Genomic DNA, 22,827 nt, shown 5'->3' with positions numbered 1-22,827 from the left:
AGCTTCTGTGGGATGGGACTGTGCTCCCAGTGATGCTTCTGTTACTGTTTGACAAATTTTGAAGCCACAAAGAATCATTTAGGTTGGAAAACTACCTCTAAGATCATCAAGTCCAACCTTTAAACCTACTACTAAACTGTGTTCCCAAGCGCCACAACTACATGTCTGATTAAAGTGTGTAGGAACATGACCCCATATGTGACAATGATTAGGAGAAACTGGAGAGGCTGTGGCTGGCTGATCAAGGAACATGAAGTGGGTGCGATTAGTGTGAGTGAGATGAATTAAACAAAAAACAGGCAAGATTTGGGATTTGCTGAGCAAAAAAATGAGAAAAGAGACAATATAGAAACAGAGGGATGAAAATTTGGAGAAGGTGAAGTCAGACATCTTGATGTGAGACTGGAATGAGCAAAATAAGACAAGGATGAATGGCTTCAAATTGAGACAGGCAATGTTAGATTCTATATTAGGAAAATATTCACTGTGAGGTGGTGAGGCACCAGCACAGGTTGCCCAGAGGAGCTGTGGCTGCCCCATCCCTGGAAGTGTTCAAGGCCATGTTGGATGGGGCTTTGAGCAACTTGCTCTAATGGAAGGTATCCCTGACCATGGCAGGGGGTTTGACCTAGATGATCTTTAAGGTCCCTTCCAACCCAAACCATTCTAGCATTCTATGGTGATAAGCTGTGGATGGGGGAAGTAGAAGCTGATAAAAGAAAGATTTATGAAGGAATGGGGTCTGGGAGGGCAAGAAGATGAGAATGAGCTACAGGGATGGAAAACAGGAAGGGTAATGGCTGCAGATAGCACAGGGAGCCATGGGTGTATGAGAAAGATGTGACTGGAGATGGTGCAAGGCTCAAGGTCCTACTTGAGGCTATCTAACTTCTTCCAAGGGGAACATCCTTTGGAAGAAAGCACATAATAGGATCTTAGCTGTAAGAATGTGTCCCCTGTTGACAGAGTAAACAAGTTACCCTTTGTCTCCTTAAAAAGGACAAAAGCCCAGAAGTTTCTCACCTCAATTTGGTTAAAAGACACCTCATAGGACCTTGGAGACTTCACCTCAAACTTAAGGATAGCTAATTGGACAGGAGACAAAAAGTCCCGCCTAAGCAATTCACTAGAAAAATAAGAGAACAAAAGAAGTTAATTGCTTTTGTGAAGTGTTTTAGCAGGACCAAGAACCTCTTGCCCTGGCTTGGTTTTTCTCTGTAAAGAGCTTTTTTATTTTTGCCTTTTATTAAAACCTTTTTGTTTCCAGCACTGTCACAGGAGCCATCCTGCTTCTTTTATGACACCTGAGGTAGCTGACTATCAAGGTATGATGTTTGTCTATAAGACCTGGCTCGAATAGATAAAACACTGAGCCTCATGAGTTGCAGCATAGTGTGAATTAAGCAACTTCCACTTTGGTTGGTTGTCCCGGTTTAAAAGACAGGTGTCTGCCACAGAAGGCAGGAACCTTCCCTGAATAGAAAAAATTACCCACTCCCTCCAAATTATTATAACTTAGAAATTGCTTGACTTTGAGACAAAGATATGGGAAAAAGAATAACAGTTCTTTAATAGAATTTATATATATCTATAAATAAACAAGACAGACAACAACAACAGAGCTTTGGCCATTCCTCTTGTTCAGCAATGTCCAGGGCCAACTGGACAGCTTTGAGTTCTGCAAAATGGCTCAATCCACCTTCTCCTTCAGTAACTTCTGCAGCTTGTCACATGGGGCTCCATATGGCTGCTTCCATTTTCAGTTCATCCCTACAGTGCAACAGGAACTGTCAGAACTGTCAGTGAAAAAAGTGTATTATGTTTCTTCTTTTGGCAGTTGGTTGTACAGTGGAGCTTCCTCAGCACAGGTCGCCTGTTCCTGCTCCTCTTCATCTGTCAGACTAAAGTTCTCACCTTTAGGCTAATTTGTAATTATCTCCAAGATCCCAGGGTGATTCATGTTTCCAATACAGGCTGTGGCAGGACGTCTTACCACCCCCCCCCCCCCCAGATAGTTAGTGCATAAAGAGATAACCTGGGCTGAAAGGCCCAGCAAGGGGTCATCTCTGGCACCAAAAGAGCTCAGCCCTCAGCTAAGAATCAACATCTGTCTAGGTTTGGAAAGACAGGTGTCTGCTAAGGAAGGCAGGAGCCTCCCCTGAAATGGAAAAAAAAAAAAGTAGATCCCCTCTCTCTGAATTGTGATAAATTTGAAATTAAGTGGGGCTCTCAGGCAAAAATATGGGAGCAGGAATAACAGTTCTTTATTAGGGAAGAAAATAAAAAGATAAAATAAACAATGCAGTTAACCAAAACAACACTGACAGAGTCAGAATACAACCTGACACCCTGTTAGTCAGGGTGTTGTCAGCAGTCCAATTGGGAATCATGGCTGCATTCCTCCTGGAGTGTCAGGTGTGGTTCTGTTGGAGCAGTGATTCTGTAAAAAAAGGGTGTAGTCTTCCTCTGAAGAGGCAGTGGAAAAGGAATCTGTTCCTCTCGGAAATCCAGTGCAGAAAAAGCCATGCTGGTGTTCCAGAAACTCAAGATTATATCCAGGTAGAAATAGGCAGAGCATCTCACATTGGTATGTTTTAGTTCTTATCAGTCATGCAGTGACATTCAATAGCACATTATCAGCAGATGTCTCCCCTGAGAGAGGATTGGTTGTGGAAGAGATAAGGAAAACTGCCCACTTAACAGAAGACAACTGCCATACAAATGGCAAATGGAATACATCTTGCCTTTCAATCTGGGACATCTTAGTCTGGAGAGCAAATATGAAAAGAAATAAAAGAAATATCCTTGACTAAGAGACACTGTTTTGCAAACTATAAAAGCACAAACAATTATCACAGAGGCAGAAGCCTTCTACACACACATCCTGAAAGTGTGGGAGATGCAGATTCTGTGGTTACTTCCCTAAGGATTGAGGGAAAGGATCTCGATGTGTGCCCCACCAACAATTGTATGGTAACATACATTGAATCCTGTTATATTGTTTCTTTGCTAACTGTAAAATTAATAGGTACCTTTAACCTCATGCTGTATATACCTACTAGTCGTTTCTTTTTTGTCTTTATTCCTGTGTAGTATTACTTTGGTTTAAGTCTTATATCTGTTAGTTTTATGTCTCTTAAGTAAATAATTAATTCTATAATAGACCAAATCAGTCATTATTAAAGAACTTGTGAATGAGAGTGGATTTTGGGCTGCTGGCCACCTCAATAAAGCTACTGCCTGATACCAGAGGCCTGGGCAAAAAGCAGACTTATCTAAACCCCCACATCCATTTGTAACACAGACACACTATGTAATCTGGGCAATCCACTCACTCTATTAAAAATGTGGGGGATGGATGGTGGGTGCTGCTGCCTAATATCTGTTCCAAACAAACCTCTCCTGTAGAAAAACATTTTGGGTAAGAATTCAGGCAATGCAATCAGATCCCCACACAACACTCACCACTGCTGGCTCAGCGAGAGAGGCAAGAAAGGCTCTTTTTACAAGGTTTTATTCTAGTGAGAAAAATTACATGAAACTAAATGGAACCCAGCAAGAAAGAGGACCACCACGTGGTGCAGGCTGCTTAAGAAGGGGAAGGGGTGGGAGGCGGAGCTGAGGGCAAGGCAGGGGGGACTAGTCTCCAGGGGAAAGGGCGCAGACACAAGGGATATCCAACCAATGAGGGAACAGGGAAAGGAGAAACCAGGGGAAGTCCATGGGGGAGTCTGTCTTTTCCCCCCAGGACTACTGTATGGTAGTTAGTCACTGCCATCACCAGGGCAGAGGACTTGGGAATTGACTGAGACCAGAGAGTTCATGGAATGCTACACTCTATGTAGCATTGGTGGTGTGGGGGGTAGAGGGAACTTTTCCTCTGAGCATCCACCCCAGCACTGGTAGTCGGGGTGCCAGAAGTTGTGCCTCTGTGCCAATCACCTCTGAGGTGGCTTGAACTCCTTCACAGGCTGCCAAGATTTCCTTCTCTGTTGAGGTGTAGTTGACTTCAGACCCTCTGTAACTTCAACTCCAAAATCCTAGTGGTTGACCTCAAGTCTCACCAGGAACCTTTTGCCAAAGGCTCCAGGAAGGACCATTGCTCCCGGCTGCAGAGTAGAGCACGTTCTTCACCTCTGGTCTTGTCCTGACTGGGCCAAGGACTATTGCATGAGCAATCTCCTGCTTGATCTGGGTGAAGGCTTGTTGATGTTCATAGCCCCAGTGGAAATCATTCTTCTTGCAGGTTACCAGGTAAAGAGGGCTGGCTTACAATCTGACTGTACCCAGGAATGTGCATCCTCCAAAAACATATGGCGCCTAGGAAAGCTTGCGTTTACTTCTTGCTGGTCTGTGGAGACATAGCCATGATCTTATTGATGACCTTAGTGGCTATCTGATGACATCTCTCTTGCCACTTCACTCCCAGAAACTGGATCTCTCAGGCAGGTCCCTCGACCTTACTCTTTTTGATGGCAAGGCTGGCTTCCAGGAGAATCTGGACAGTTTTTCCTCCTTTCTCAAATACTTCTGCTGCCATGTTCCTCCACACAATGATGTCACCGATACACTGTAAATGCTCGGGACCTTCTCCCTTTTCCAGTGCGGTCTGCATCAGTCCATGGTAAATGGTGGGCCTGTGTCACACTACGACACAAAATAACTCACACATTCACAATAGATCAAAAGAGGGGCAAAAAGAGGAAGTTTATTTTATGACTCTGCAATATATAGAATTCCAAAAGTGACAGTGGATTGGAGGGTGAAATTGCCACCTCTCCAATCACACTGGTCATACCAACAGTCCATCAATTCTCTCCTCCCACAAAGAAGAATGGAAAGCAATCATTGTTTATATGAACAGTGTGAGAAAACTCCAGTAGAAATATGTAAACATCAGAAGGCATAGAAAAATTTTAGAACTTTAAAACTTTCAAAAGAACAGGGTGACAGGGCTGTGCTTCCACCCCTGGGGCAGTAGATTGCAGGTATACTGCACGCCCCTCCAGGTGAAGGCAAACTGTGGCCTAAACTCTGCTGCCAGAGGAATGGAGAAAATGCATTTGCAATGTCAGCAGTGGCATACCACTTTGCTGCTTTGGATTACAGTTCATACTGAAGCTCCAGCATGTCCGGCACAGCAGTGCTCAGCAGTGGGGTAAGTTTATTCAAGCCACGATATTCTGCTGTCAATCTCCATTCCCCTTCAGACTTCTGCACAGGCCAAATGGGGCTGTTGAAGATTGAGTGGGCCTTGCTGACCACCCCTTGTCTCTCCAGTTCACAGATCATCTTGTGGATGAGGATCATGACACCTCGATTTGTTTAATACTACCGGTGATGCACTGCTGAGGTGGCAGTCAGTACTCGTTGTTCTTCCCCCCTCAGGAGTCCTACTACAGAAGGATTTTTTGACAGCCCAGGCAAGGTGTTCAATTGCCTAATGCCCTCTGCCTCCACAGCAGCTATCCCAAAAACCTACCTGAGTCTTTTTGGGTCTCTGAAATAACCACTCCAGAGGAAATCTATGCCAAGAATACACAAGGCCTCTGGATCAGCCACAGTAGGGTGTTTCTTCCACACCTTCCCAGTCAATTTCACTTCAACTTCCAACAGGGTCAACTGCTGCGATCCCCCTGTCACCCCAGCAATAGAAACGGGTTCTGCCCCCACACGTCCCAATGGTATTAAAGTACACTGTGCACCAGTATCGACCAAAGCCTCGAATTTCTGTGGCTCTGATGTGCCAGGCCATTGGCTCCACACTGTCCAAAAGACACAATTCTCCCATGCCTCTACCTGGCTAAAGCCAGGGCCTCTCTAGTCCTGGATACAGTTCCCTCCTGGGGCGTACATTCTGAAGGTTCCTTCAAGGGGATTAGACATTATCCTTTCTTCTGTTATACCTAGCAGCTTGGTCACAGGAAGCTGGGGCTACATTCAGTTAGGTGGAACTCCCTCTGTTAGTAGTTTACCCCTTGAGTTTACTCACCAGTGCTGCCAGGACAGAAGTAGGTTTTCCATCCCACCTTCTCATATCTTCTCCATGGTCACACAGGAAGAACCATAGGTCAGCTCGTGGGGTGTATCCCCTCTCCCTAGCTGGGAGATGTCAGGCTCTGACATTGAGACCTCTGGTTTGCACTGGTGCCACATGGAAACTGTTCTTCCTTTTCTCCTTCCTCATCTCCTCTTTGAGACTGAACCACAGCAGGGGCATGAGTCTGCAACAGGCCATGGACCATGCTCTCATAATTCCTGAGTTTGGTGGCTATGGAATCCACTGTGTCTTGGTTGTCCTTGAAATACATTGTTGCTATACAGTTGAAGTACAGGGATGCACTCCATGAAATAGCACAAAAGGGGGTGGGAGGAAACATAGGCCTCATTTTATTTTTGGTAAGAGATTGCTTTGCCTTTTCACTTGTAAATGAGAGAATAGATGAAATAGCTTACTAGAGATTTAATCAGTAAAGTTCATATTTTTTGTCAGAGTAATCATATTTTGTCTTGGTGTGGGAAATAATCTCCAACCCCTGAGGTACCATTTTAGAGTAAATTGAGTGAAATTCTTACCTTTCAATAATAATATGAAAATATGCCCCTTTATGCACTATTGGTTTGGATTTACATTGTGTATCATGTCAAAACAAATAGTATTTTATGTTGTCCATTAACATAGTTATATTTTGTTTTAAAATGTATATTTAAGCATATGTTAAATTTTCAAAAATCTAAGCATTTAAAAAATCACAAAAAATTAATTGCAACCAAAGTGATAATCTACACTAATTTTAGCATTTTGCAGTTGTGATGTAACCCACTAACTTGCTATATTTGATCACAGGTTTGTGCTTAACAGCCTTGGCATGATCAAGTTCTCCTCTAGCATAGTATCTTGCAGCCAAGTTCATTTGTGTATTCCATTGATTGCACTGGAAAAACTTTTCTTAGCGAAGTAGGAAATACTCCCTGTAAGAGATATAAAGTTAGTAATGGAACTTTTACATGGTGAATCCCAAACAAGCCAACTCTGTACTGGACTCAGGGAAAACAAAAGAAAAAAAATGCAAGTATAATAACAAAATCAGTCTCTTCCAATGTAATGATACAGGCAAGAATCTTCATTTTGGGATCCCAGAAATATCAAAATTTTGGGAGAATATAAATCAACAGAAAAATGATTATTGGAAAATGCCAGATGGTTTATTTTAGATATGTGGGACAAGAGCATACCCAAGACTCCCCTCCCAGTGGAAAGAGAGTTGAACTCTGGGAATCATACAGCCAGGATTTTTTCTTTTACCAGGACCAGATGGAGATCAATTAGGAGTACCAATTTATGAAGACCTAAAAAGAAATAAAAGGGAATTGAGTGGAGGATTTAAAAAATAGAGAGATGAAGAATGACCTCCTGAATGCATATTGGAAACATATGGGCCAGCCACCAGGGCACAAGATGGGAGTTGGGGATATCAAACCCCAATTTATATGCTAAATCATCAGTTGTAGAGATAATAACAAACAGAACTGGTTGAGCATTAGAATTAATATCAAGTAAACAAAGCCATACAAAAGCTGCCATGTATCAAAATAGATTGGCTTTAGACTATTTATTAGCTGAAGAAGGGGGTGTTTATGGAAAATACTTCAGATTGTTGTTTGAAAATAGATGACAATGGGGATGCCGTCCTGGATATAGCCAAGAATATCAGAAAACTAGCCCAAAATTGGGAACCAATGCTAAAAACTATCCAGTGGGATAATGTATTGGGGATAGAATGGTGGAAGAAATTAGGCTTTTTCCTTTTATGTTCTACAGCTGGTTTGATATTTCTTCTTTGCTTGATCCCGTTTTATTATGCTAATCACCAGCATAGTCCAAGGCATGGAAGTGGTAACAATGCCTCTGGACCAAAAATTGGCTACATCTGGAATGGCACAAAAGATCATGCTGTTGATAAAACAAAATAATATAGAAGACCCTTTTGAAGAAGCAAAATTTATTTGTAAAAAAAATGAGCAAATAATAGAGACCAGAAAATGAGAATTTTTGCTCAAGCCAAATGATCTATAAAACTAGAAGGGGGGATTGTTATAAATGCATATTATAATATTGGATTTTTGCAAATATTAAAATAGATTCTATATGTATAATGTTAAAGTTACTTTGCTATATTTTTTTTATTTCTGTTCTTAACTAAAACATAGTAGAGAAATAGCTGATATAGATATGCTTGTGGAAAATAAACTGCCTGCTTTTTTGGGATAATATCCAATGAACATATGATGAGGACCCCTGCTACTGATATGCTAATTATCAGCACCCACTGTCTAAAGAAAGTATAGACCAAAGCCCAAAACTGGAGGTGATGATAAGAATGGACTAAAACCACAACCAAGAAATGCACATGCTCTAAAAAGGTGGACCTGAGGAGGAGCCATGCTAAACAGTTCTTGGAACGTGTAAACTAGTTTGGGGAAAAGTTTAAATATGCATAATTGCTTATGAATATACAACAGGCTGATGCAAAATAAATGGTACATAAAGGGTGTTTCCAAAATAGCAGGTGTATACACCTGGCCGTATATCTTTAATTTATTGTCTTTGTCTCCTATTGTCCTTTATTAAACTTTTCGATTTTATCAAGACAGTGAGCCACGTTTTTCACAGATGCAATGATTTTCACTGCACAACACGGGCATGTGTAGATGAAATGGTTTCTACTGTACATCCTGGCTAGAACAACATACTGGCCAGAATAAATCAATGCCTTAATTCTATAACACTAAAAAGATGCTGTTGGAGCATTTTTATTTCTCTCGTAGTTTCAGTGACAGTTTGGGTTTATGAGAAACAACTGCTAACTTTAAGAATTTTAAAAGGTTTATTCAACCTTAACAAAAATTACAAGAAAATGACTAACTAAGGAAAAAAACAGGCCTGGGAACTTCCCTCATGGCTGCCTACCACTTGGCTGGCTCATCTTCAAAATGGATTCTTTGCCTTTTATACCCCGGGGGGGGGGGGGGGGGGGGTTTAAATCAGCCAACCCTGGCCCCTCCCAAAGTCTCTCAGTCAACTCTTCTTTGCTGTTTATTAGTGGATATTGCTTTCCTGCAACTTGATCGGAGGGTCAGCCACTTCCCCCCCCCCTCCCCCATCAACAAGATTTTGTGTATACACCTTCTTTCTACCTGTCCTAGATGACTCAGGCTGTCTGATGGTAACAATACAGGGGGAGGGGGGCGGAAAGGGGACTATGGGGAGAACAGAGGACATCTAAACAACAAAATACAATAGCATAATTATACATCAATAAAGTTTCTCTTAATAATCACACAGTATTTATCCCTTAATTGCAAGAGCAAATTCTCTTTATCCATCTATAACAGGTTGGAAAGCACCTTCAAGACCATCTTGTTCCAACCCCTGTTCCATGGGCAGGGGCACCTTCCACTAGACCAGGTTGCTCCATGCCCCATCCAACCTGGCCTAGAATGCTGACAGGAATGGGGCAGCCACAGTTTTTCTGGGCCACCTGTTACATTGCCTCACCACCCTCACAGTCAATAATTTCTTCCTAATCTCTGATCTAACCCTCTCTCAGTTTGAAGCCATTCCCCCTTTCCCTTGTGTGAGAGACTGAAATGTTAATGGTAAATGACTCAAAACAATTTCCCATTTGTGGAGGCGTAAGGGTGTTTTTCTGAGGCCAGGTTTGCACCTCCCCTATCCCCTGAAGGGGAGGAGGTGTGTGTTGGGAGGTGTGGTGATAAAGCACAAGACAGAGGGGGTGAACACCCACCACTGGAGGCAAAAATCTGGGTTTTGAGCCAGATAAGAAGCAGACCTTTTAGAGACAGGATAGTGCTTTTTATCATGCTAGTTGTCCTCCCTTGTACCCACCTCACCCCCTTGCCAGAGGAGGTGATTGGGCATTCCCACATATACCTGAACCCATTGAACTCTATGTTTTGTGGGTTTCCCTTGCCCCTGAAGGATGCAGATTACAACTCATTTCAACCAGCAAACATCGAAATTGCAACAATCAAGTCTTGTCACCAGATCTACAGGTGGTGATATCTTTCTACTCCTTCCTTCCTTGCTTCCTTGCTTCCTTCCTTCCTTCCTTCCTTCCTTCCTTCCTTCCTTCTTTCCTTCCCTCCTTCCTTCCCTCCTTCCTTCCTTCCTCTTTGTCTCTCTTTGTGAGAACCCCGGCCTTGCTTTGGGGCCTCATGTGGTGGTGAAATGTCTCCTCCAACCCGTGCTTCCAAAGAAAAACTCCGCAGGCTTAGCTGTTCGGTCTCAAGGCAGTTTATTGCTAGTTATCTAACAGATTATGTTCTTGGACTGCGGCTATTTGATCAGCGGCCTGGGTAAAGGCATACACACACCCTGACATCCTCTCTATCTGCTGTCTTCTTCGTCTCTCTCTCCGCCCAGGGCTGCTGTTATCTTTTATAAGATATATTACGTATAACATGTTTACAATTATTCCCCAATACCTACTACCTACGTTGCCAAGTGTTTTTCTACTCTAAACCAATCTGTGAGTGCCAACATCACCAAGAACATGGAGGTAAGGAAAAAGAAGGAGGAAGAACAGGATCAGCCCACTTTCCTCCATCTTAGAACTTCTGACCCCCATGTACAAAGTGAAAACCCCCCTGTACATGTGTTAAAACCCCCCTGTACAATACTAAAAAAATTTCCCCTCTACTTTGTAACTACTTTTACTATACTATCTAACCTTTTGTGATTGCTTGTTCCACCTCCAAAGTTGGTAATTCATTCCATGGCTCAAACTCAAAATCACAGCTGTTTTTCAGTTGTCTGCCAGGGTCTAGAATGCTTCTGACCAAGGCCTGGAACCTCTAAAAATGTCTGAGAGACATTCTGAGTTCCCACATCTCTTTTTTCTATTTTTCTTTCTTTCTCCCTTTTTTCTCTCTTTCTCTTTCTCTTTCTCTTTCTCTTTCTCTTTCTCTTTCTCTTTCTCTTTCTCTTTTCTCTTTTCTCTTTTCTCTTTTCTCTTTTCTCTCTCTCTCTTTCTTTATTTCTATCAGGAAAATTAATCTACAAACACCAGAGGTTTATGTCTGTGAAAAACAGAGTTCACTCCTGATAATTTTTACAAGTTTAATAATAATAGGATAAAAGAAGGACAATATTTCCAGCACTGGGATGCTCCTGGCCAACAGCCAAAGAACAGCCAATACATACAGTGTTATCTTGATATCATTACATCACTGAGGTATGAGGGCTTCTGGGTCTCTGACCACTCTGCTTGTCAGAGAGCCGAGTCCTCGAAAGCCGGATAGCGTAATGAAATCTTCCTCTATGAAGGCGGGACGGCTCCCAGGCGGCTTTATTTCCAGGAGGGTTTATTGAGGAACAGCAATTCAGGGAGCGAAGGGAAAACAACCACTCCGGGAGGGAGCTCGCTCTGAGAGCCTCGAACAGGGGGCGGAATCGGGATTATAACTGGGACAAGAGAGGGAGGGTCCAGGCATGAAGCGTTCAGTGAAGGAAGGCTTCGGGGGCAGAGTCAGGGTCGAGTGGCAGGGTTATAACCAATGAGGGTAAGGGGAAAGAGCGGCTTCAGGGAAGGAACCAATGGAGGTATAAAGAACAAAGAATTTTCTAGCACCAAGGGATGACAGACATACTGATTGATAACAGGGGAGGCGGGGAACTACACACCTGTCACCTCCCAGGGTAATTCGGGGGGACAGTTTCCCAAGTCCCCTCCCACATCTCCCCCGTTCTTGTTAATTAAATAAATATTTGCCAAAGTCTTGGTAAGCGTCTTTTTGAAGATGGTTAAGGCAACTGAAATGAGAAGGACAATTATGAAAATCCAAAAGAGTCCTTTTAAAATGGAGGCTGCCCACCCGGGAATGCCCCACTGCATCAATAGTTTGTGGACGGGGTCCACAGCCGAAGTTTCCGTTTTGATGTCCTGTACTTCGGTCCGGATCCGCTGGATGTTGGCTTGGATGGAAGTGCTCCGTGATGTTAAATTGAAGCAACACAATCCTTCAAAGTCCTCGCAGCTGTGGCCATGGGCGAGCAGCAGGAAATCAATAGCCGCTCTGTTTTGTAATGTGGCTTGCCTGGTGGTTTGCTGGTCTGCCAGAAGATCGGAGAGGGCGGCAGACGAGGCGTTGGCATGCTTGCTTATCCAACACTCCAGGTGAGAAAGCTCACCGAGGGCCTTAGCTGCTGCATACCATGGTAAAAAGATGGATACAGCGACCCTCTTTGTTTTTCCCCAATCGTAAATTTCGGAGTCACAATTTTCGTCGAATTGAGCATATGATCTTTTGGTGCGTGCCAATTGTCTTTCTTTTTTCCAATCTAGAATTTGAGTTCTGTTTGGAGTGAGGGTAGCAAGCTTGCCAAGGCTGCATGGGCCTCCCTGGAGCCGAGATGGAATTCCCGACCATACTCTGTCTCCACAGATAAGAAACATCCCCCTGGGCAATGTCTTGGGATGAGTGGATGAAACTGAAATCACCTGGCTAGTATAATTGCACCAGGTTTGGCTGTTATATTTTTTACTGATAGGTGTTACATCTTTCCGGTATGTGTCTTTGGCCAAGTCAATTCCGTGCCAATTTTGACTTGGCCTCCTATAATAGAATTTGACACAATATCTAGCTGTGGAGGACCCCAGTAAGTCCAATTCTTGGGGTTCTTCCTTGCTGTTGGGCAAAATTTTGGTCCACTCATCCCAAGTATCGACCGGGTTAGGCCTCCTACCCGTGGTTCGGAGCAGGTCGGAATTGGATACCGGCCAATCATCAGCTACCAAGGGGACCCCCACCAGGCAAGTGGACAGGGGATTGTCCACGTTGCCCATGGCCAGACATAGGTTATCCTGCTGCAAGGACTTTGCCAGCGTGATCCAGACATTTTCTTTCGGCTGTGGTACCACCCAGCCATCTGCTACATGCAGCCACAGGAGGATGGAAAGCGTGGCTGCAACCAGCTGGGCGCAGTGGGACATCTTCTGTTGTTTCTTTTGGGTGAATGATGTTCTGGCAGCCATCCTAGTACTAAAATTAAACAAAACAATATTACCAACATACATTTGGTTCCCTCCCCTCCCCCAGCTCCCCCTTTTGGGTTAAAATAAAAATAAATTTCAGGACGGAGGGGTAAAGGGATGACGGGTTAGGTATGAGGGTAGAGGGAACGGCACAGGAGGGGATGGGGTGGCGGAAGTTGTTAAGTCTTGCAGAGGTAGGTATGTCCTTGTGATGAGGACCCGGGAGACGATGTTGGGTGGTCTTCCGGTCCTCTTCTTTTTTCTCCGTCGCCACGCCACTGCATTATCTGGTGGTGATTGTGATGGGGTCGCTGGGTTGCTCCTCGCTGGGGGGTCTGTGGTAGTGCTCTCCAGGTACGGTTTGACGTATTTTCCAGGAATCCATTTGGGACCCTGGGCTGTGGAAACACAAGCGTACCCTCTCCCCCACGTTATCAGAGGGTACGGCCCTGAGATGATTTTTGATTCTGGGTCTCTGATGAGGACTGGCGGACGCTCTTTCAAAACTGCCCTGGTGTTATTGCAAAAGTGTCTGAGTGCAGGGGGATTCGGCTCTCGGTCAGAACAATTTAAGAAATTAAGAACATAAAGTGCCTTGCATAATCTTTCAACTGGTGTCATGGCCAGAGCCGAATCGTGTTGTTGTTCTAGCAGCCTTTTTAACTCTTTGTGGAAGCGTTCCACTATTGCCTGTCCTGTGGGGTTATGGGGAATGCCGGTGGAATGGGCAATTCCCCATTGTTGTAGAAATTGTGCGAATCTTGTCGAGGTGAATCCAGGCCCATTGTCCGTTTTGATGGCTTTTGGGACTCCTAATGTGGCAAATGCCATGAATAGATGTTTGATGATATCTTTTGTTTTCTCACCAGTGTGGAGTGACGCGAACACGGCCCCAGAAAATGTGTCTATGGACACATGCAGGTATTTCAGGCGGCCAAAAGGATTATAGTGAGTGATGTCTGTTTGCCACAGCTCCAATGCTGCCAACCCTCGGGGGTTTATCCCCGTTGGCAGCGGTGGAAGGGCGAAGGACTGACAGCTTGGGCATGTGGCTAGTATGGCTTTGGCTTGTTCTTTTGATATTTTAAATTGTCGGGCAAGGGCAGGTGCATTTTGATGGAAAAACGCATGGCTGAGCCTTGCCTGTGCAAAGATGTCTGGTAAGGTTAATGAAAGTGCAGGTGCAGAGTAATGAGATGTCATTGCAAGGAGGTCGGCCATCCGGTTCCCCTCTGCAATAGCTCCTGGCAGGTCTGTGTGAGCCCGGACGTGCATAATATAATAGAGTTGCTCTCGGTGGGAGATCAGCCAGATTAATTCCGTGAGCAAATCGAATAACTGTTTGTTTTGAACTTCTTTGAGCAGGGCGTGTTCTGCCCGTTCTGCTACCCCGGCAACATAAGCCGAATCTGTTACCAGATTGAAAGGTTGCTGAAATTTTTTGAATGCTCTCACGACCGCAGCAAGTTCTGCGATCTGGGGGGAACCCTCAACCAGTTGGATGTCAGACTCCCACTTCTGACTCTCCGGGTCCTTCCAAGTGATCACCGATTTGTGGGATTTTCCCGACCCATCGGTGAACACCGTGAGAGCACCTTTAATAGGTGTTTTATTTTTGAATGACTTTGGGGCCAAATATAACGTGTCTTTGAATATTTTATGTTTAGGGTAATGAATGGAAATCTGTCCAGGGTAACTGTCTAAAGCAATTTGCAAACTTTCGTTTGTCTGAAGCAGGGATTCCAATTGTTCCAAATTAAGAGGTAGGTAAATGCACGCCGGGTCACACCCTGCGAGGGTCCGGAGGCGTTGTCTGGCTTTTATTATTATTCTAGCCATCAACTCTGCAGGAGTTGAAATAGTTTTTGCTGGCTGGTGCGGGAGAAACAGCCACTCAATGATAAGGAGTGGGTCCTTCCGCCTAGCGTCCCATTGAAAAAGCAGACCATGGAAGTTTGGGCACTTACCCAGTATGGCAAGGGTGACGGGAAGGAGCCGATCCACACGGTGGGCCTGACGGGATCGTATGGCCTCAGCGACTCTCTCCAGGGCTCCTTTGGCGGCAGGTGTTAGCTCGCGAGGGGAAGCTAGGTCGCCATCTCCTCGTAGCAGGTTGAAGAGCGGCGCCAGCTCCTCCGTGGTGAGTCCCAGGAGAGGTCGGATCCACGTGATGGTACCGCAGATCTGCTGGAGATCCCGCAGGGTCCGTGGGTCGTCTTTGACGGTGACAGATTGGGGCGCGACAGTCCTTCCCGTAATGTGAAAGCCCAAATACTTCCATGGCGCTGACAGCTGGATCTTTTCTTCAGCAATTTCAAACCCTGCAGCTTTAATGGCCTTAACAGTCTTGGAAAGTGTGATCTGCAGATAAGCTTGTGTTTCAGCGCAGATCAAGACATCATCCATATAATGCAGGATGATCGCTTCAGGGAACAGCTTTCTGATCGGCGAAAGCACCTGGGCCACAAAAGTTTGGCAGAGCACTGGAGAATTTTTCATTCCCTGGGGCAAAGTGGCCCATTGGTACCTCTTATAAGGCTCCGCCCTATTGATGGAAGGGACGGAGAACGCGAATCTGGGGGCATCTCCGGGATACAATGGGATGTTGAAAAAGCAGTCCTTGATGTCAATGACTGCGAGCTGCCAATCCCGGGGAAGCATGGAGGGTGAGGGAAGGCCAGGCTGCAGGGGGCCCATGTCCTCGATTACCTCATTGACCCTGCGCAGGTCTTGGAGCAGGCGCCATTTGTCTTTGCCAGGTTTTTTAATAACAAAGACAGGAGTGTTCCAGGGGCTGGTGGAGGGTATTAAATGCCCCAGGCGGACCTGCTCCTCTACTAATTCATGGAGCGCTTTTAATTTCTCCTCCACAAGGGGCCACTGGTCCACCCACACTGGAACATCGGTCTTCCAATTCAGCGGTGGGGAGGTGCGCTCCGCAGTGGCCCATACTAAAAATCCCATGCAGGGCTAGGGATATCGAGGCGGGCACCCCATTGGGACAAAACGTCCCTGCCTAATAACATGATGTTAGATGAAACAACAAAAGGCCGAATGGTGGCAATCTGTCCCTCAGGGCCCTCCACACTTACCAGGTGTTTGCTGCGCATGGAGTTGACAGCTCCTCCCACTCCGGAGATTGTGCCACAAGGGGGCACCAACTCCCAGTCACGGGGCCACTTTGACCGGGGTATGATGGTGACGTCTGCCCCGGTGTCTGCCATCAGGTCCAGTTTGATGGACTTTCCCTGAAGCGATAAAACAGTCTCAATCATTGGTCTGGATTTGCAAACATTTTGTGTGAGGAAGACAAAATTGTCTTCCCCGGAGTCATGTCCAGCGAAATAGTCCTGTGCTGGTGGATCGGTGAGGTCGGCCACGTCGAGGAGGTACATGGCAGCGAAGGGGAGCCCCTTGGTGATGGTGCAAGGTGGTTGATGGCAGACGACTGAGACGGTGACCTCGGACCTCGGCTGAAAACACACCACTTCAGGAACGACGGTAACACGGTCTGGTGTGAGCCTGCAATCTCCGAGTATTAACACTGTTACCTCACAATTACGGTAAGGGGGTTCCAGGAACCCAGCGGGAACTCTCACCAGGTCCTCATCCTGGAGAGTCACAGTGATGGAGCTTTTGAGGACCCGGTGAGTGTCTGAATCTAAGTTGCGGATTCTACGGAAGAGGCGGAGCCCGTCGTCGTGGCTCCGCCAACCCTCCGGAACTGTCCGCTGGGCCACCGGTCCTCCCGGATGGTGGGGAGGCCTGGGCGCTGTGAGGGGCCACTTGTTGTCCTTGCGCGGCCCCTCCCCGCGCTCCGCGACCCGTTTCCCGCCTGCTGATGGTAGGGCATCAGGTTCCTGGGTATTGGTCTTGGGGAGGGTGTGTACGAGTAGTGTGGTTGCTCCGGGGGCCAGTATGGGCAGTTGGCTTGTATGTGGCCCATCTGGCCACACCCGAAGCACCGGATGGTGTTCATCGTCAACATCGCCTCCCCAATCCCCTTACTTACTGCAAGGGCGACAGTGGTCTCGGTGGAGGCGGCTTTCGTGCAGGCCTCCACCATCTGTGCGATGGTGGGTTCGGGGTCCTGAGGTAAAGTCCTTAATATCTTCTTTGTCTCGGCTGTCGCGTTGGTCATGGCCATCTTTCTCAGGAGCTCTTCCCTCGCTGCAGGATGGTCTATCTGCCGGTCGATGGCCTCCCTCAGCCGGTCCACGAATTTTATGAAAGATTCCTCTGGGCCCTGGGTAATAGCTGAAAAGTTCTGGAGCGGGGTTTTCCCATCGGGGATTTTTAACAGTGCCGCTCGGCCAGCCTCCTTGATGTCATCTAGGACCTCCGTGGGTAACAGTATTTGGTCCTCTGGCTGGCTGAACTCCCCCTCCCCTGCCAGGGCTTCTATGGCTTCCTCTCCCTCTCCAATTGCCTCTGCTAAATTGTGTTTTTTCAGAAGAGGCTTGAGGAGCTTTCTCCATTGAATGTCCCACAATAAAAGCTCGGTGGGAGTGAGCAGGGACTTGGCAATATATTTAACGTCATGCTGGACCAATGTATGGCCCGAGAAAGTGAGATCCAATACATTCTTAAAGAAAGGAGAGTCTCGACCATAGTCTTTGGCAGCCTTCCTCAGTTCTTTAATCTCCACATATGGGAGTTGCTCCCAGTGTGGCCGCTGCCCCCTGGTCCTCACCACAGGTGCTGCGAACGGCCCCAGATCTTTTGCGAATTCTAAATCCCCATCCTTAATTGCCTCTGCCCTGATCCGGGCCCACCCACCTCCCGGCCTAGGTGTGGGCCGGGGGCTGTCGCTGTCCTCATCCTCATCGGAGGATGAGGCAGGACGAGCAAGGGCTCGGACCTTCCCCTTGGCCGGTGGGCTTCGGTGGCATGAAGCCCGGCAGGCCAAGATGGCCTGCTTCCGGCCAGGCCGACTTCCGGTTCCGGTGGAGTGGGAACCAGAAGAGGCCTGAGGGGAGGCGTGGCCAGGCTCACCCACCGGGGTGTGGCCTTCCGGCAGGGGGTTCCCTCCCACAGGGGCGTGGCCTTCCTGCAGGCCGGTCCCTCCCACCGGGGCGTGGCCTTCCTGCAGGCCGGTCCCTCCCACCGGGGGCCCACCCAGGGGTGTGGCCATGGGGGCTGGAGGGGCGGGTCCCGACGACGTAACAATCGACGCGGTGGTAGGGGCGGGACCCGACGCAGGGGCGGCACTCGACGGAGGTGGAGCCTGAGGGGGACTGGCAGGGGCCCGAAGGGAGTGAGGAGGTGGAGAGGAGGCGCCATTTTGTCCCTCGGTGGCGGGCTGCTCGGCCATGTGGCCGGCGCCATTTTGTGAGGTGTGGTGACAGAGATCAGGAATCGAATAACATGGTTTTAAACTGGGTACAGGGGTTTGAGGGCTTTGGGGAGAGGAAAGACTCGCACTGGGATGGCCAGTCCCAGGACGAGGAGAGGACAGAGTGGGGCGGGGAGCAGCAGGGAGACGGTAGCAGCCCTGTGCCTGGTTATGGCAGGATCTGCTGCCCGACCCACCCTTAGGGGAAACCGGGTTAGGAGTGGGGGGGCGGAATGAGGGTTAGGAGAACCGGGGACCCAACTCTCACCCTTTTGTTTAAATAAAGTGTAAATAGAATGAAAAAGTGGAAAAAAATGCCCCACAGAAAAATTCCACTTTACTTGTAATGCGTATAACAGTTTCCCAATATTTCCCCAGAAAATAAGAGAAGAAAAATCATCCCTGGAGGTGTCAGGGAAGTTATCGAAAATAAGATTAACAAAAGCCTTAAGGTCCCTCTTTTTAAAAGAAATGTTACCCAAAACAAGGGAGGATTTAACGTGGAGGTAAAAATCCCGCCGGGCAGGAGACAGGCGGTTGCCCATTCTCACTGCAGAAAAAAGGAAATCCCCAAAGAGACAAAGAGAGAAACGAAAAGGAAAAGAGACAGGGTCGGGTGCCAGACAGGGCACCAGGAACTCACCAGAAAGAAGACCGCTGTCAAAACGAAAAAGCCTCTGAGGGGGAGAGGAAGCGCTGCAGGTCTCGTCCCGTTCGGAGTCTGCTCCCAAACTCGAAGTCGAACCAGGACGAGGTGTCTGCAGCCCGCGAGGTAGGCGATCTTCTTCAACGAAGAGCAGCCGCTCGTGGAACTGGCGGCGAACGGCGCTTTTCGTCCTCGGGCAGCCGGATCACAGAGCCGAGGCAGCCGAGGAGACGCTCTGCGGCTGACTCCTGAGAGGGGCCAGTCTGTTCGGGCGCCAGTTGAGGGCTTCTGGGTCTCTGACCACTCTGCTTGTCAGAGAGCCGAGTCCTCGAAAGCCGGATAGCGTAATGAAATCTTCCTCTATGAAGGCGGGACGGCTCCCAGGCGGCTTTATTTCCAGGAGGGTTTATTGAGGAACAGCAATTCAGGGAGCGAAGGGAAAACAACCACTCCGGGAGGGAGCTCGCTCTGAGAGCCTCGAACAGGGGGCGGAATCGGGATTATAACTGGGACAAGAGAGGGAGGGTCCAGGCATGAAGCGTTCAGTGAAGGAAGGCTTCGGGGGCAGAGTCAGGGTCGAGTGGCAGGGTTATAACCAATGAGGGTAAGGGGAAAGAGCGGCTTCAGGGAAGGAACCAATGGAGGTATAAAGAACAAAGAATTTTCTAGCACCAAGGGATGACAGACATACTGATTGATAACAGGGGAGGCGGGGAACTACACACCTGTCACCTCCCAGGGTAATTCGGGGGGACAGTTTCCCAAGTCCCCTCCCACAGAGGTACATGTATATTCATGTGTTTCATACATTATTCAAACATTATTGCAAACTTTCTGATGTTTTAGGAACTCCTTTGTTTGGCTTCTTCACACTCCGACTTATCTGCATGACATCCTGTGTTTCAGGTCAATATATTTTATATCTTGTTGTGTCTCCATCTTGCTGTTTCACATCCTCTGATAAGGATTTAGTATGTCCTCCTTACATTTAACATTATTTTCTCTAATTGTCTTCCAGTGCTCTGGTTTGTGTCATGGTTATCTTATCAATTGGATGGGTCAGTCAGTGGATGGCCTTATACCGTTCTTTTTAGTTACAAAAAGCCTTTTCAACTCTTATGTTTTTCTAAGGTCTATAGTACAATACATTAATCACAATACTATTTCTATAAGCAATACATAGATATTATATTAATTACACTACTATTTCTATGAGCAATACAGGGCATACTTAAGCTGACTGTTATATTAACAAGCAGATAAAAAGAATTATAATTTGTACTATATCTAAATAGTTATAATCAATAACAACATGCAAAAGCTAATACATAAATGCAAAAGCAAATATTATCTGGTCATTTTTAACATGTCCAAAAAGGAGACAGAGGAGTCCAGTAATTTCATTCAAATAAAGCAGCCCTTAAAAACAAAGGAGTCCAGGAAAGGTGGGCATGATTCAAAACAGAGACGTTGAGGGCACAGGAACAGACTGTCCCTGTGTGTCAAAAGATGGGTTGATGAGGCAAACGTACAGCCTGGATGGGCAAGGAGGTTTTGAAGGAAATTAGGAATAAAAAGAGGATGTATTATCTTTGAAAGGAGGGTCAGGGATCTCAGGAAATATTTGAGGGGGTTGCTAGGGCATGTAGAAAAAAAATTAGAGGCCAAAGCTCAGTTCAAACTTAATTTGTCAGCTTTTGTGAAGGATAATAAAAAATATTTTTACAAATATATTAATGGCAAAAGGAAGGGTAAGAACAACCTTGGTTCTCTGCTGGATGTGGGCAAGAATTTAGTAAAAGCACATGGGGAAAAGGGAGAGGGGTTTAACGACTTCTTTGCCTTGGTGTTTGCTGCAAAGACACCTGGTCCTCATGACAACTGCCCTCCTGGGTTGGTAAATGTTGTGGTTTGACACGGAAAGAGAATTTTTTCCGGAAGGAAGAGGTCAATTTGGATATTGACCAATTGAAGGTGGACACGCCTCTGAGAACACAGAGGAGTTAAAAGCAGAATTGCCAGGGGAACTCGCTCTCTTTGGTTCCGGTCAGCATGCAGTGCAGCCTCCCCTGCCCAGCAACGAGCTAGGTGGGGGAGGGGAAGCCCCATAGCCTGATAAAGGTAGGCCCAAGGGTGGTGGAAGGACTGGAACCGGGCTGGCCCCTGCAGATGGAAGGGTGGAAGAAATCTGGGATGTCTCCGTTCCCCCTCCCCCCAGAGTTTCTCTCCTGAGAGAGAGAAAGAGACAGCGGCAGTTCTGTCAGCAATTCCACCGTGAGGAAGGAGGAGGGGGGGGAGCTGAAAGGTGCCCAGTGCGTGGGAGTTGCTGGATGTTCGGGCATCGAGCCATCCGGGGAGTTCGGACTTTTAACCCTTCCTTGAGAAATGAAAGCTTGTGAATTTTTCCTTCCCCTCCTCGGTTTGAAAGAGAGGAAGAGGGACACCTTAGACCCTGGGATGTTAGAAGGAGGAATTCTAGGTGGGAGGGGGACAAGGAGTGGCTTTTGGCTGGACTTTTCCATGTTAGCCACAACCTGAACCAATCTTCTCCTCCAAGAGAGACTGTGTTTTGGGAGGGTGCCAGTGAGTCAAGAGACCTGATTCAGCTGGGAAAAGACAAAAGTGGAGTAAACAGAGAAAAGGTTAGGGGGTTTGTGGTGGCGCCCCCTGTCCTGGAAAGGAAAGAGAAGAGAAGAAGATCTCTGTTCTTGAGCCCTCGGCCCCAGGGGAAAATGGGGGGGACTGTGGTCCCAAACAATGAAAAACTGAACTGTTGTTTTCTCCCCTCTTGGCAGGGCATCCTTGAAAGGAAAAATCCTAAAAGCAGTCTGTCCATCCATGCATTTAGTGGTGAGAGCACTGTGCATGGAAAGGAGAGGGGTCACCATGGCAAACTTTTCTCCGGGCGGTGCCATGTGTGACATGGAAACACAAGATGTAGAGCTGTGTTTTCTTGGGGGGTCTGTGGCACAGGAGAGACTCTGTTCCCTCAAAGGCCTGAATATCGATTGTCTGGAGGGTGGAAACCTGATTGGGGTCCAGATTGTGTCTCACTGTGGTTTGTTGGAGTTGGGTTGTGGGGGGAGGAATGCTTTGCAAGGTTTTCATTTGATCTTTGTCGGGTTTTTTTTTCCTTTTTTTCCTTTTTTTTTTCTTTTGTAGTAGTAGCTTAATAAAGTTTTTTTCCCTGTTATTAAGCTTGGGCCTGCTTTGCTCTGTTCTAGATTCCACTTCACAGCATTCAAGGGAGGGATCACATTTTCATGGGGGCACTGGCATTGTGCCAGTGTCAAACCATGACAGTAGATTTTGTCAGGGAGCAGAATGGTCCCCCTGTTATCCGAAAGGAGGCAGTCAGAGAACTGCTGAGACACTTGGATGTTCATAAACCTATGGGACCAGATGGGATCCATCCCAGGGTGATGAGGGAGCAGGCACATGAGCTTGCGAAGCCACTCTCCATCATTTACCATCAGTCTTGGCTCACTGGTGAGGTTCCAGGCGACTGAAAATTGGCCAATGTGATGCCCATTCACAAAAAGTTTGGGAAGGAGGATCCTGGTAATTATAGGCCAGTTTGCCTGACCTCAGTACCTGGTAAGGTAATGGAACAGTTCATACTGTCATCACGCAGCACTTACAGGATGGCCAGTGTCATGGTTTGACACTGGCACAATGCCAGTGCCCCCATGAAAATGTGATCCCTCCCTTGAATGCTGTGAAGTGGAATCTAGAACAGAGCAAAGCAGGCCCAAGCTTAATAACAGGGAAAATCTTTATTAAGCTAC

At 46.8% G+C, this 22,827-nt stretch overlaps 1 protein-coding gene across 1 annotated transcript; it reads right to left on the bottom strand.

The window, feature by feature from the left end:
* Positions 1–11,383: 11,383 nt before the first annotated feature.
* On the bottom strand, positions 11,384–13,100 carry LOC146763109 (uncharacterized). The gene has a single exon (XM_085571111.1). The coding sequence runs from the start codon at positions 13,098–13,100 to the stop codon at positions 11,700–11,702; it is 1,401 nt and encodes a 466-aa protein (XP_085427237.1). The 3' UTR covers positions 11,384–11,699.
* Positions 13,101–22,827: the final 9,727 nt, after the last annotated feature.

This window comes from Lonchura striata, chromosome W (genome assembly GCF_050655825.1).
Source record: "Lonchura striata isolate lonStrDom1 chromosome W, ASM5065582v1, whole genome shotgun sequence".
Classification (NCBI taxonomy): domain Eukaryota; kingdom Metazoa; phylum Chordata; class Aves; order Passeriformes; family Estrildidae; genus Lonchura; species Lonchura striata.
Note: the sequence above shows the minus strand (reverse complement) of the source record. Positions and strands in the feature narration are given on the sequence as shown.